Genomic DNA, 15,925 nt, shown 5'->3' with positions numbered 1-15,925 from the left:
TCTAGGCTCACCTGACCTTAAATGGCCACAGAAAAGTCTCTGCTGCCTCAACCTTACCCAAAACCCAGTTCGAGGTAAAAATATGCGTACAGAATTTCCTGAAAGATACACAATATATTTATTTCTTCGGGAAATTCAAATATTACCATTCAATTAAAGATAAACCATCACATAGTTGAGTATAATACCTAGACTGAATTACTTTGGTCTCTTATAGAATGACTTTTTCCTGGGGTGCCTGGGTGGCACAGCTGGTTAAGCCTCTGACTCTTGGTTTCGTCTCAGGTCATGATCTTGGGGTCCTGGGCTCTGCGCTCAGTACAGAGTCTGCTTAAGACTCTCTCTCCCACTATGGACTCTGAGAAACAAACTGAGGGTTCTAGAGGGGAGGGGGTGGGGAGGATGGGTTAGCCTGGTCATGGGTATTAAAGAGGGCACATATTGAATGGAGCACTGGGTGTTATACGCAAACAACGAATCATGGAACACTACATCAAAAACTAATGATGTAATGTATGGTGATTCACATAATAAAATTAAATTAAAAAAAAAAAGGGTCTCTCCCCCTCTGCCCCTCCCTGCCTGCGTTCTCTCTCTCTCTCGAAATAAATAAATCTTTTAAAAAACGACTTTTCCTATTGTACTGTCAATATTATATTTTAAGTCTAGCCAGTGAAAAGATTCTATAAAGGAAAGATATGTGGAGGCGCCTGGGTGGCTCAGTTGGTTAAGTGGCTGCCTTCGGCTCAGGTCATGATCCCAGGGTCCTGAAATCAAGCCCCACATTGGGCTCCCTGCTCAGCAGAGAACCTGCTTCTCCCTTTCCCTCTGCCTGCCGCTCTGCCTACTTGTGCTCTCTCTCTATCTGTCAAATAAATAAATAAATAAATAAATAATAAATAAATAAATAAATAACTTTAAGAAAGATATGTGAGACGCGCCTGGGTGGCTCAGTTAGTTAAGCGTCCAACTCTTGGTTTTGGCTCAGGTCACAATCTCAGAGTCATGATTTGGAGCCCTGCTTCAGCCTACGCGGTCAGCAGGGAGTCTACTTGAGATTCTCTCTTCCCCTCTCCCCACCCATGTGCTCTCTCTCTTTAAAATAATAAATCTTTAAAAAAAAAAAAAATGAATGAATCTCTAAATTCTACATCTGAAACTAATACACTATATGTTAATTAAATTGAATTTAAATTTAAAAAAAAAGAAAGATGTGAAACATTATTTTATCTACTGTAATGATGCTAGTATGGGTGTTGGTGCCCACTCTTATCTCCTACTGTGTCTCCTTCAGAAGGAACCACTAACATCTCTCAATTTATAGTAGTATCAGGATGAGTTCCAAACCCATGAATAACTAGTTTGTTTATCTTAGGAGTTTCTGAATATAACTGATATAACTGATCATGTTTTCTTTGTTTTGACCACTAGCTATATTGCAAGAGAGCAAAATCTGTAGTCCAACAACAAGCAGTTATGGAGGATCTTACTATACTTCACTTACTGTGAATCTTGCTCCTGACTTTTTTGACTATTAAATATCCTCAATTATTTTCTAAAAAGTCAAAATTTTGTATAGGGACACTGTGTATGTTGAGAGACAGAGACAAAGAGACAGAGAGGGATCAAGCACACGTACACTTAGCTCAAACATTTGTAAAGTGAGATTCGGTAAATCATAAATAAAACAAAACATACATAAGACACATTTTGCATCTTTTGTATGATAGGACAGAATGAATTTGAGGATAAAAATTCTATTCAGTTCTTACTCTTGGTGACCCTGAACATTTACGAGACCTACGAATTTATCACCTTTTGAATTCGGAATACTTTATTCAGAAAAATTACAAGTTTAAAGAAATGAATATTTTTCAATGTTTTTGTAATAAAAACAAGCTACTTAAATTGCTAAACTTGAAAATGTTAGCATCTCTTGGTTTTTGACAATTTTTGAGAATAAGAACATATAGGAGTCTACTCCGTAAGTAGTCAAAAAATATTAGTATTTAAAGAACCAAAACAAAAAATGCTAGCTGTTATTCCAACAACCAACTTCTAACAGAATTCAGATATAAGGAGTGAAGTAAAATTATGGATCAGGTGGCTACAAAGCTCAAAAAAACTCAAGTATAATGAACTCGAAAAGTTCTATACTAGCTATAAACAGCAACAGCAAAGGGTGTGATCCAGAAAAGAATAATAATAAAGACTCTAACCAAAGCATGGGTGGTAACAATAAAAAAAAAGAGACCCTGCATATTCTGAAGAAATGTGTTGAAATATTACTCATTATCTAATTAGTCAAAGTGTGATTTAAGACCAAGTCATTAAGATTATATATCTACTTGAGAAATCTCCTAGTAATTTGCTAAAATAATTCAAGTTGATACATAGTTAAACAAGAATACTAAAAGTGACCTACATTTAAAATAAAGTGGAAACAATAGCCAAACTATGGAAAGAGCCAAGATGTCCATCAACAGATGAATGGATAAAGAAGATGTGGTATATATATGATGGAATATTATGCAGCCATCAAAAACAACAACAACGAGATCTTGCCATTTGCAACAACGTGGATGGAACTAGAGGGTATTATGCTAAGTGAAATAAGTCAATCAGAGAAAGACATGTATCATATGATCTCACTGATATGAGGAATTCTTAATCTCAGGAAACAAACTGAGGGTTGCTGGAGTGGTGGGGGGTGGGAGGGATGGGGTGGCTGGGTGATAGACATTGGGGAGGGTATGTGCTATCCCGAGCGCTGTAAATTGTGTAAGATTGTTGAATCACAGACCTGTACCTCTGAAAGAAATAATACATTATATGTTTTAAAAAAAAAGATAGTAGGAAGGGAAAAATGAAGGGGAGGAATCAGAGGGAGAGACGAACCATGAGAGACTATGGACTCTGAGAAACAAACTGAGGGTTCTAGAGGGGAGGGGGGTATGGGCATGGGTTAGCCTGGTGATGGGTATTAAAGAGGGCACGTACTGCATGGAGCACTGGGTGTTATACGCAAACAATGAATCATGGAATACTACATCAAAAACTAATGATGTGGGGCGCCTGGGTGGCTCAGTCGTTAAGCGTCTGCCTTCGGCTCAGGTCATGATCCCAGGGTCCTGGGATCGAGCCCTGCATTGGGCTCCCTGCTCCGCGGGAAGCCTGCTTCTCCCTCTCCCACTCCCCCTGCTTGTGTTCCCTCTCTAGCTGTGTCTCTCTCTGTCAAATAAATAAATAAAATCTTTAAAAAAAAAAAAAAAAACTAATGATGTAATGTGTGGTGATTAACATAACATAATAAAATTTTTTAAAAAGTTGTATGGGCATACAATAAAAAAAAAAAGTGGAAAAAAAACCCCTGTGTTTTCTGAACTTAGAATCTCCCATAGTAGCAGAATTAAAGAGAAGTTTTTGTTTTCAGAAAAATCAGTAAGCAAAACTATACTCTGAACTTGCATCACATGGAATTTAGTCAAAACTGTCCCATTCCCTGATGCTTGGTCTGAATCATCTTCAGGCTGTGAAAAGAATTTTAAAGCACCATCATGCTTATCAGTCATGTTTTATTGTCCAACTTTAGTAAACTTCCAGAGACCCTTTTTCACAAGCCCCAGAACATTTGGAGAACAAGAAAAGGCAGGCTTTATCATGCAAAGAACTTTCCACTGTGCTACAGCAAGGATGTGCCAAAGCTACACACACAATTCCTGAATTCAACAATTAAAAATGTTTCTGTGTTGGGCAAGACATGAAACTTTTTCCCAACATTACACCTAATTTCCTTCTTGTTCAGTAATAATGGCCAAAATCCACTACTTTCTACCTTTAGATATGAGACACAAAAAAAAGGTCAAGTGAGATGAATAAGCTGAAATTCCCATGGTTTCATGAAGGGCATCACTTTGTAAAGAGGCAGATTTGTTCTGGCTTTTGGGAGGAGTGTTACGCTATCTTTAACTAAGAATATAAAGATGTTAGAGATAGTTACACTAAAATGTATTAATTCATAACACAAATATTTAATTAGCATTCCAGGCACTGATAAGAAGAGAAAAAAATTAAGATAGTTTCCTTCTTTCCTGAGGTTATATATATATTTTAACAGTTTAGGTGTGCTGACACCCATGTAAGTAGGCTATGAGGTGTTATGACTTTTGACTAAGTGTGCTATGAGATGTACATGAGCTTGAAATTCTCTGGGTTTATCCTATCTGTGGTTCATTGAGCTTCTTGAATCTGTTATATTTATGTCGTTCACCAGGAAAGCGCCCAATGATAATTTCTTTAAATAGTTTTTCTGAACTGTATTCTTTTTCTTTCTGGAACTCAGATTACACATGTTCAACCTTCTGATATTGTTACACACAGGTATTTGAAGCTATGAAGAGTTTTTTTCTCCCTCAATCATTTTTCTCTATTTTGTTCAAATTGGAAATTTTTTTTTTTTTAAGATTTTATTTATTTATTTGACAGAGAGAGAGACAGCAAGAGAGGGAACACAAGCAGGGGGAGTGGGAGAGGGAGAAGCAGGCTTCCCGTGGAGCAGGGAGCCCGATGTGGGGCTCGATCCCAGGACCCTGAGATCATGACCTGAGCCGAAGGCAGACGCTTAACCGACTGAGCCACCCAGGCGCCCCGGAAATTATTTTTATTAATCTTAAAATTCACTGACTCTTTCCTTTCTCATTACCATTTCACTACTAAGTCCATTCAATGAGTTTTTAAATGATAAGTTATTGTATTTTTCAGTTCTAAATTTTCCATATGGTTCCCATTTTATCTTCTATTTCTTGGCTGAAACTATTTTTCCATCCCTTTCAATTGTGTTTGCCCTTACTTGGAGCATTTTTATACATAATAACTTAAGATCTATGTCGTCTGAGCACTGACACCTATTGATTATCATTATCCATAGAACTTGAGATATTCCTGGTTATTTGCCAATTAATTTTAAATTGCATCCTAGACCATTATGACCACTATGTTATAAGACTCTGGGTTTTGTTTATATCCTACAGAGAATGTTGATGTTTTAGGAGACAATGGTTAAGTTCAGACTACAAGTTGCAACAAGCCCCTTGAAGCTATGGTTCTAATACCAGTTCAGTTTTCAAAATCCTTTGCAGAGCTCTTGGATCTGTCCTCTGTGTGCAGCATACAGTGACCAGACTGAGACCTGGTGGGTGCATATGCTACAGTTCTGTTTTCAAAGTACGTAGGAGTTCAGACTCAGATCCGCATTAAGTACAGCTCAGGAATAAACCTATAAGCATAAACAACTTTAAGGAGTTGCTTTCCCAAGCTCTTCCCACTCTTCAATCATCCAAGTATTTTTTTGGTTGCCTAGGGCTCCCCTTTTTTAATCACCCGGCCAGAAAGCTAAAGCTTTATTCACCCACACTTCCTGCCAAACAGAAGAAAAAGAAAAAAAAGCCTGTGAGGATTTGCCCCATTCTCTCTACAACTCCTCTAATCAGAGAAGGTTCAACTCTGCATTTTAGGCCTGTCCCCATCGTTGCTGCTGCTGCCACTGCCACCACTGCTACTGCTCCCACAGGACTTCTTAGAAACTGGGGCAAATGACAACAGAGAAGAACAGGAAACAAGTAACAGAGGGGAAAAGTAGGGAAATTCTCACTCTCTCTGAGAGTTAGAAGACAACCTCTTTCCCCCTAGAGCTCTAACTAGAGGGCTTCTTGAGTTCTGTGTGCACTAATGTCATCTTCTAGATTTGGGACAGCATTGAGTTCAGGCTTCTCCTGAATATTAAGATACATACCTGAAAAGTAAAACACTACAGGGCTAAGAAAAGACTGATCAGGAAGCAATATGCTCCAGAATTCTAAGCACATTCACCTGGTCAAGACATTCATGTGCCCTTTAAGATCTCTGGGACTCTAAATATAATGGATTTCACTCCTGTGATTAGGTTATACTATTTGACATAACTGACTTTAAGGAAAGGAGATTATCTTTCATGGGCCTGATGCATTGGTGAGCCCTTTAAAAGGCACCAGGCTCTTCCTGGCAAGAAATTCAAAGTGTGAGGATTTGATGCTTGAGAAATTCTCCGTTTCTATAGAGTTAAAAATAGAGAGAGCCACATAGTCAGGCATGAAAGATGCCTCTAGTAATGGAGAGTAATCCCCAGTCAATCCCCTACCAAGACCCAGCAAGGAAATGAGAACCTCAATTCTACAACATTCAAGGAACTGAATTTGGCCAGTAACTTGAATCCCCTTGGAAGCAAATTCTTCCCCAGAGCCTTCAGGAAGAAATACAACCCAACTAACCTGGATTTCAACCTTGCAAGAACATAAGTAGAAAACCCAGCCACACCATGCCCAGACTTCTGACCAACAGAAATGCAAGCTAATAAATAGGCATCCAAGCTGCTAGGTTTGTGGTAATTTGTTAAACAGCAATGGAGAACTAATTTAAGGGGCTATTATAAACGTAATGCCAAAAGTATAACAACTTAGAACAAATTCTTCAAAAGACAAAAATTATCAAAACTGACACAAAAGAAGTAGAAAACCTGACTATCCATTAAAGAAATTAAATTCCTAGGGATGCTTGGGTGGCTCAGTTGATTAAGCATCTGACTCCTAATTTCAGCTCAGGTCATGATCTCAGGGTTGTGGGATGGAGCCCTACGTCAGGCTCTATGCTCAACGGGGAGTCTGCTTGAGATTCTCTCGCTCCCTCTCCTCTGCCCCATCCCTGCACACTTGCTCAGTCTCCCACTCTCTCTCTCTCAGGGTCCCAGGGTCCTGGGATCAAGCCCCGCATGAGGCTCCCTGCTCAGCGGAGTTGGCTTCTCCCTCTCCCTCTACCCCTCCCCCCTACTCATGCTCACGCTCCATCAAATAAATAAAATCTTAAATAAAAAAAAAACTTTCCCACAAAGAAAACTCCAGGGACTGATGGCTTGGAGTAAATCTTACCAAATATTTAAGGAAGAAATAATATCAATCCTATATAAGCTTATTCAGAAAATTGATAAGAGGAAGCTTTTTCAAGTAAATTTGTAAGAGAAAAAAGATCAGTAACTTTTTTCTTTCATGGTGTTTGAACTATTTAACCTGTCCCAACAATCATGTTATACTTCTGCAACTAGACAAAAATTAATAAGGAAAGTTTAAATTAAAGGAAAAAATTGAATTACCACTAAAACAGAAAACAAAGGCTAACTGGCCATAAGCATACTCATTAAAAATTAAATCCTAGCTGAAAAAAAAAGACCCCCCCCCCCCCCCAAAAGCCCTATTTTAATGACAGCTAACCAAAGAATCTTTAAAGTCCATTTATAAAAGCAAGCCACTGGTATAATCTTCGGCAAGGTGTTCCCGAATATATCCTCATGCCAGCAAATATCTCAAATTAAGTGAATCTTTTCTTGGATCACAAAACTATTCACTTAATTTCCTGCCAAGCAAAATAGGGGAAAATGCGCGCTTTACACTTTGAGACAAAAAGCCTTGTTAAATCTTTACTTAATTGTATGGGGTTATGTAATAAATCGCCAGGTGTTAACAACTTGTGGTCCATAATGTAGTCAACTATTTTCTTCCAGGAAATGGTATTGCATTTTCTCTGTGTTCAACAAGTTTAAAAGAAAGGGAAAGGTCTGAGAAAGGAGGCTGAGTGCAGCTCTAAACAAGGCTGACAAAGGAGAGTTAAGCTTGCATAAGAATCTGTGACCTATAGTTTTGGCTTAAACTGTATCTGCTGAATTCCTGATCTAAAGCAAGTTCTTTTACATAATACATACAGGAAAAATGTCACTATATCCAGTACATCTCCAACTATTCAAAGAATACTTTAAAACAAAAATCCTTAATTGTCTTATATTAAGTCACCATATTCTATCTTGTGTAATTGACCAATATAGGGAAGATTTAATCTCCAATGTAACAGTCACTGAATATTCATTTTGAGTGAATAACTCACTCATATCAGTAAGTTATTCAAATAATGGAGCAGATAGGGGCACCTGGGTGACTCAGTCGGTTGAGCGGCCAACTTTTGGTTTCCGCTCAGGTTATGGTCTGGGGTCCTAGGATCAGGCTGCATTTGGCTCTGGGCTCAGCATGGGGCCAGCTTCTCTCCCTCTCCCTCTGCCCCTCCCCCTGCTCAAGTGCTTATGTGTGCTCTCTCTCTCTCTAAAGTGAATAAATAAATCTTTCAAAAATAATAACAATGGAGCAGGTAAAAAAAAAAAACAAACTCAAATCTTAACAAGTACTCACTTTTACACTTTCTTCTGTGTTAAGTTTATTTCCCTTAACCAAGACAATCTGGAAAGGGTTGTTATTTTCCCAAACATGCTGCAAAAGAATGAAATAGAGTATTTTAATTAAAGACATAAATATTCTATGCTAGCAATAAAATCATCTTATCTGTTCTCATGTCCATTAGCAAAATAATGAAAACAGACCTCTGAACTAACAACTGAAAATCACATATACTAAATTAAGCATCACAACCACTAGCACTTATTTCTTATGGCAAAACACAGGCAGCATTCCAATACTGCCAAGAGATTCACTAAATTAAACACCATAAACAAATAGTATTAAAGATTTGGATGAATTAAGAATTGACCATTTAAATTAATATACAGTTAATATCTTAATCATCAAGGAGAAATTAAACATACAACTTGTTAAAACTGAATAACTATTAAAAAATGTTAACCGTTCCAATCAATAAACAGAAACTTAGGATTTGCTTTATATAAATATATTATATTCTGGAAAAAATGATATCTTTGATATATCTAAATTCTAAAAGTATTTAGTAAGAAGAAGGCAAGTTATACCAAAAATACTATCATAGCTAAGCTGACAGAAATGAAATATGCAAGAACATCAACTATTTTGCACATCTAACTTTTCTACTAGAATGTCTCAAATTTCTCAAATTGCTCACTGAAGTCTATGTTTGGCTGTACTCTCAAGAAATCTCTAATTTGGTGTCATTTTTTGTGATACCAAAATAACACCAAAACCAGAAATAGCATATTTACATTTATATGTAGCTTGAGCTGAGGAAAAAGAATAGTAGCTAGAAAGGTAATTACCAATAAATGGCAATGGATCTTTGGCAAATGTGCATTGGTTTTCACAGAAGGAGAAGTGAGCAGAGAAAATATGTGAGGCTTAAGCACACAACCTAACAAAATTAACATGCTTTCTGGGTTACCAAAGGTAACATGAAACTTACAGAAATAATTCGCATTTTCTTTGGTGGTAAAGGAAGAGGAAGGTTTGATGAATTTCGATTTATGGCAGCCTCTATGGCAATCATTTCCTGTTCATACATCTTCTTGATCTTGAAACATTCCACAAGCATAAAATGGGGCAAGGTCCTGTTCATTACACAGTTCCGGATATACTATAGTGGCAAGAAAGAATAAGGTAAAGATTTTCAAGCAGGGGCGCCTGGGTGGCTCAGTCGTTAAGCATCTGCCTTCGGCTCAGGTCATGGTCCCAGGGGCCTGGGATAGAGGCCCCCATCAGGCTCCCTGCTCCACGGAGAGCCTGCTTCTCCCTCTCCCACTCCGCCTGCTTGTGTTCCCTCTCCCACTGTGTCTCTGTCAAATAAATAAATCTTAAAAAAAAAAAAAAAGATTTCAAGCAAATACTTAAATCGACATAAGAATAATATTAAATGAACACCACTATACCAATGTACTATGAAAATATCTTAACTAATGTCAAGAATATGAGAAATTAAAATCACAATATAAAATAGCCACCATTAATTGAACACCTAAGTACCTAAGAACTAGCTATTTTTTATATTTATAGCTAATTTTCCTAACAACACTATAAGAGAGATTTTCCTCCCTTTAATAGATGAAAGAACTAAAAGTCAGAAGAGCTAAGTTACATACCTGGCATCTTTATAGCTGGTATCTTTAAATCTACCTTTTTTTTTTTTTTTGCTAAACCTTTAAGAAATATATACCTCAGTCTAGATGTTTTGCCTTCTCTTTGCTCTTAATACCTAACATTTTGACCAACTGGCTCACCTTTCTAAGGATGGGACTTGATTGGTAAAGACTGTGATATCACAGTGCAAGCTTTGACCAATCAGTCAGGAAAAGTGGACATGTAGTATGTATGTGGCCATTTCTTCACATCCTGAGGTGGTCATCTTAGAATTTCCCATGGATCCCTGAGGCAGACCTGGTACCTTTACAGAACAGGGCTCCAGAAGACAAGCATTACTATCTCCCTTGCAAAAACATACTGGCCATCTTAGCTTGATACTCTGCTTTATTTCCATGAGACCAGAATGACTCTCCAAAGGCATATAAGAAAAGGGGTGGTTATTCACATTACCGGGGATGCTTAACCACCTGAATAGAAAGAAATTTAATATTTCCTCAGAAGAATAAATTTCCTATATAGATTCAACATATTATATTCAATTCAGAGCCACAAAATACTTTTTTGTTGAAATTTTAAAAAATTCCAGAATGGGCGCCTGGGTGGCTCAGTCGGTTAGGCGACTGCCTTCAGCTCAGGTCATGATCCCAGGGTCCTGGGATCGAGTCCCACATCAGGCTCCTTGCTCCGCGGGGAGCCTGCTTCTCCCTCTCCAACTCCCCCTGCTTGTGTTCCCTCTCTCACTGTCTCTCTCTCTGTCAAATAAATAAATAAAATACATATATATATATATAAAATTCCAGAATGGTCTGTAAGTAGGAGTTACATATTATGATAAATATATTCAATCAAAAATTTTTCACTATGAAATATGTATCATTATACTTCCTTCACATTCCTTTACCTACATGGTATACTTTCTCTCTCCTATGACCCTGTACAAAACGTATACAAGCCTTTAATTTTCTTTATAATAACAAATCCTAAAAAACAAACAAACAAAAAACCCCACAAATCCTAGTTGTGGCAAAATAATATGCCCTCCACTAATTAAGGTTAAAAAAAATCACAACTCCTTATTGTCAGCCATCACTTAATATATGCCATGCCTGTATCCTTGCTTAAAACAAAACAATAAAAAACAAGAGTAATGACATATTTTTCTAAAATCCTGTTACTATTTACCTCTAACTTGGCATTTAGCCTTTATTCTTTATGCAATGACCATTTTTTAGTCTCCAAATGTAATTTCAACAAAAATATCTTCAAGTTTCTTAAAGGCAAAGCCAGGATCTATCTGATAAATAGCACACTTCATGGTGGGGGAGGGGTGTTGCACTGCATTTACTTAATTTATTTATTTATTTAAGATTTTATTTATTTATTTGACAGAGAAAGAGAGCACAAAAGCAGGGGAGGAGGAGAAGCAGGCTCCCCGCCAAGCAGGGAGCCTGACGCAGGGCTGGATCCCAGGACCCTGGGATCATGACATGAGCCAAAGGCAGCCATTTAACCAACTGAGCCACCCAGGCGCCCCTCACTTACCTTATTTAAACTCCACTTTACTCCAAAAACAATCTGAGGCACTATACTCAAGGAACTCATGATTGCATGGAAATATGTATGTCAAAGATGGAGGAAAGCTTTTGAGGATGGTCAGACCCTATGCTTACAAACTTTCTACCATATATGGAAGTAACAAAAAGCAGAGGGAAGGGCAATTATACATATAAAATGTTAGACTGAAACTGAAGTTTTCTAATTCACAATGAAAATTTATTAAGACCTTGTTAACGGATAATCACAAATAAGTTTTTATACAATTTAATTAGTGGAGCGCCTGGGTGGCTCAGTTGGTTAAGCGACTGCCTTCGGCTCAGGTCATGATCCTGGAGTCCCGGGATCGAGTCCCACATCGGGCTCCCCGCTCGGCGGGAGGTCTGCTTCTCCCTCTCCCGCTCCCCCCTCTTGTGCTCTCTCTCTCTCATTCTCTCTCTCAAATAAATAAATAAAATCTTTAAAAAAAAAAAAAAAATTAGTAACCATTTAATAAAAATCTTGTATTTTACTTCCCCCAGAATATTTCCTACCTAATTATTGTTTATATGATAACATAGAAGGCATTAGCAAATTTTATTCAGAATTCATTATGCCGGGGCGCCTGGGTGGCTCAGTCGGATAAGCATCTGCTTTCAGCTCAGGTCATGATCCCAGGGTCCTGGGATTGAGACCCTCGTCCAGCTCCCTGCTCAGCTCCCTGCTCAGGGAGTCTGCTTCTCCATCTCCCTCTGCCCCCCCACCTTGTGCACTCTCTCTCTCGCAAATAAATAAAAGCTTTAAAAAATAAAAAAGAGGGGAGCCTGGGTGGCTCAGTCATTAAGCATCTGCCTTTGGCTTGGGTCATGATTCTGGGGTCCTGGGATCAAGCCCCACATCGGGCTCCCGGCTCTGCGGGAAGCCTGCTTCCCCCTCTCCCACCCCCCCGACTTGTGTTCCCTCTCTCACTGTGTCTCTCTCTGTCAAATAAATAAATAAAATCTTTAAAAAAATAAAAAATAAAAAATAATTCATTATGCCACAGGAAATGATGATATAACACTGAAACAACCAAAAAAGTAGAAAGGAAACATTTAGATACATACATTAAATATATAATCATTATGCCAAAAATATATATATGTATAACTGCAAGTAAACAACAAAAACATGCCAAAATTTTAACAATAGTTATCTCAGAGGTAGGTAGGATTATGAGTATCTATTATTTAATTTTGTACAATTTTCTGTAGGTTCTAAATACTTGACTATAACAATACATTTTTATCAGAAATTTAAATTGTTAAATACACACATGCATGTGCACACAGACACACACACCCTTCTCTGGAAAATTGATAGTTAATACACATACCTGGAACTGAATGAGTGGGTGATCACCAAAGACATATTCTACTCTCCCACTGACTTGCAACACATAGTCGTAGGGACTAACTTCATCTTCTTTCCCATGAATAGTCAAACGTTTCTGGATTGCCAGTTCATTTATTTTGATAGGATTCATATTAGGAGATATTTGAAAGCTAAACACATCCTAAAAAGGGGGATAGAAAAAAGGAGCAATTTTATATTTGTGCTGAAAAAACCCACTCTTTACATTTATACTTATTACTATATTGTATATAGCCATACATAATATGTACATATATATATTACATATGTATACACTTTACATTTAACATTCCAGTACATTTTCCTATTTTCTAAATATAATATGTCCACAACAAATTAAGATTTCTGATAATTTGCAAGTCATCTTACACTATACAAAGTGCTACAGATCCCACAGGTAAGATTCATATTTAACTAAAGTGTATATTTAACGAAAGTTTACCACCAGAGAGTTGATCAAATACATTTCTCAGTGAATATCTTTATAGTTTTAATATCTTTCTTTAAAAAAGATACCAAAAAATCTGTAGTTGTTCAAATGTAGGCCATACTAAGAATTTTATGTTGTCACTAGTAAGAAGAGATCTATATAACAATTAAATTATAACTGAACAATTCAGTCCAATTTTATAAACATGGAAAAAGAAACAAGCTTTCATTAATGCAAAATGAGGATATAGTCAGGATTGAATATTATCAAATCTGCTCATCATAAATCCCAAATGTACAGATATTAAAGATTACTTAACATCTGAAACTTCTCATAATCTAGCAAAATTATTTCCCACCATATGATCACATACCAAGAATTTAAGAAAATTCACCATCTCCTAAAGCAGCCAACTGCTACTCTGGCTGTGATTGTTAAAAAATTCCCCGTACTGACTGGAGATTGCTTCTGCACTATTTCCACTAAGTTAAGTCATCTCCCTTTTCCACAAGGTACTTCAAATTCCAACATTTTAAACCTAAACTTACTGGGTGTTCCAATCTATTTTCTCTCGTTTTTTTACCCTTTTTTTCCTAATTTTCTATATGAGTTGGTGCAATATGCATCAAAGCATATGAGCCAGGATCCACAGAGTCATTTGAGAAGTCTCACTTCCCAATAAGATACCAATGATCTCATATCCTTGGGTTGCCAACTGTCACCTCCTCTCCATCTCCAATAACACTCTTCTACTTCAGCAATTCTTCATCTTTCTCCTAAAGAGCAATATAGCTTCTTATTTAATTTCCTTGCACTATCCACCTCAAAACCTTCATCTACCTTAGAAAGTAATCTACCTTTAAAAAGAGAGTCACAAAGAGATATGATACTTTTTTAACATAACACAAATGGTCATAACTGTCTAAAGCAGTGCTACCCAATAAAACTCTTTAAAAATGGAATGTCCAATGCAACAGCCTCTTAGCCACAGTGGTTCTTGAGAAACTTGATATGTGGCTAGTGTGAAGAACTGAATTTTAATTTTACTTAGTTTAACTAATTTAAATTTAAAATTAATGTACATATGTGGCTAGTGGCTACTCCATTTAAATAGCACAGGTCTGAATAATAAGGCCTTATACTCCTTAATATATCATAAAATTATTTAAAGTTCCCATTTACTCTCTATTTCATAAACTATTTATTTATTTATTTATTTATTTATTATTTGAGAGACAGAGAGAAGGAGAGACAGTGAGACAGTACAAGTGGGGAGGAAAGGGAGAAGCGGGCTCCCTGCAGAGCAAGGAGCCCAATGCGGGGCTCGATCTCAGGACCCTGGGATCATGACCTGAGCGGAAGGCAAACGCTTAACTGACTGAGCCACCCAGGCGCCCCCATAAATAAACTTTTTAGAAATACAAAACTAGAGGACACACTCATTATCAGATAGCAAGAACTTACAAAAAAGACCAGAAATCAGAACTGGGCTTGAAAAACTGCAGATATTACAAGTAATACTCAGAAAATAAAACAAGTTTAGTTAATGTGTGTCAAGAATTAAAGGTAGTTTGAAAACTAATAAAGAGCAAATATATCTGAAGAATAATCAAAGAGAACTCCAAGAAATAAAACACATTAAGTGAAATTTAAAACTCAATGAAAAGAAACATGGCAAATTTTAAAAGATTTTTTAAATTTGACAATATCAAGTGTTAGCATAGATGTGAAGAAACTAAATTCAAAATATTTCTGGTAGGAATATAAATTTGAAAAACCGTTTGGGGGGCACCTGAGGGGACGGAGTCGGTTAAGGAACCGACTCTTGGTTTCAGCTCAGTTCGGGATTTCAAGGTCATGAGATTGAGCCTCACACTGAGCCCCTGCACTCAGCCAGAGTCTGCTTGGAATTCTCTCTCCCTCTCCCTCTGCCCCTCCTGCTTGTGCAAGCATGCTTGCACACGTGCGCTCTCTCTCAAAATAAATAAATCTTTAAAAGAAAGAAAGAAAGAAAAAGAAAAACTGTTTGGCATTATCTATTAAAAGCCGATTACACACATACACCCATGACTCACCAATTCTGTTTCTAGGTTTATATCTAATAGAAATACATAAATTGATGTTATTTCATACAAAGCAATGTTGAACTTGATATGCTATGTGTGTATACATGTGTATAACACAACAACTGAGAAAATCTGAACACTGACTAGAATTTGAGGATAAAAAGCAAGCAAAATAAAACCAGCAAAACAAAGAATAAGAAAGATAAGCCACACATAGGGAGAATACATTCCCAACACATATGAATGACAAAGATTCACTAACCCCCAAATACCAAGAACTTATACAAATCAGCAAGACACACATGATACAATTTTAAAATAGACAAAAAACAAACACAACAGAAATATGAATGGTTCATAAGTATGTGAAAGACATTCCTCATCATCATTTCTTAGAGAGATGCAACTGAGACAATGGAAATACAGTTGGCACTTGAGCAACATGGGTTTGAACTGCGTGGGTCCACTTAATTACATGGATTTTTTTAATAAATACAGGATAATACCATAAATGTATTTTCTCTTCCTTATGATTTTAATAACATTTTCTTCCCCCAGCTTACATTATT

At 37.0% G+C, this 15,925-nt stretch overlaps 1 protein-coding gene across 7 annotated transcripts in view; it reads right to left on the bottom strand.

Annotated features, from left to right (window-relative positions):
* The window catches only part of PIK3CB (phosphatidylinositol-4,5-bisphosphate 3-kinase catalytic subunit beta), a 199,595-nt gene that overhangs the window by 81,719 nt on the left and 101,951 nt on the right, over nucleotides 1–15,925 (bottom strand). For all 7 annotated transcript variants that reach the window (XM_032408604.1, XM_032408606.1, XM_032408602.1 and 4 more), the window contains 3 exons: nucleotides 12,823–13,002; nucleotides 9,241–9,411; nucleotides 8,265–8,342 (listed from right to left, as the gene is read on the bottom strand). In XM_032408604.1, the coding sequence (XP_032264495.1) occupies nucleotides 8,265–8,342; nucleotides 9,241–9,411; nucleotides 12,823–13,002 (429 nt within the window). The remainder of the gene's footprint in view (nucleotides 1–8,264; nucleotides 8,343–9,240; nucleotides 9,412–12,822; nucleotides 13,003–15,925) is intronic.

This window comes from Phoca vitulina, unplaced genomic scaffold (genome assembly GCF_004348235.1).
Source record: "Phoca vitulina isolate PV1807 unplaced genomic scaffold, GSC_HSeal_1.0 scaffold10, whole genome shotgun sequence".
Lineage (NCBI taxonomy): Eukaryota > Metazoa > Chordata > Mammalia > Carnivora > Phocidae > Phoca > Phoca vitulina.
Note: the sequence above shows the minus strand (reverse complement) of the source record. Positions and strands in the feature narration are given on the sequence as shown.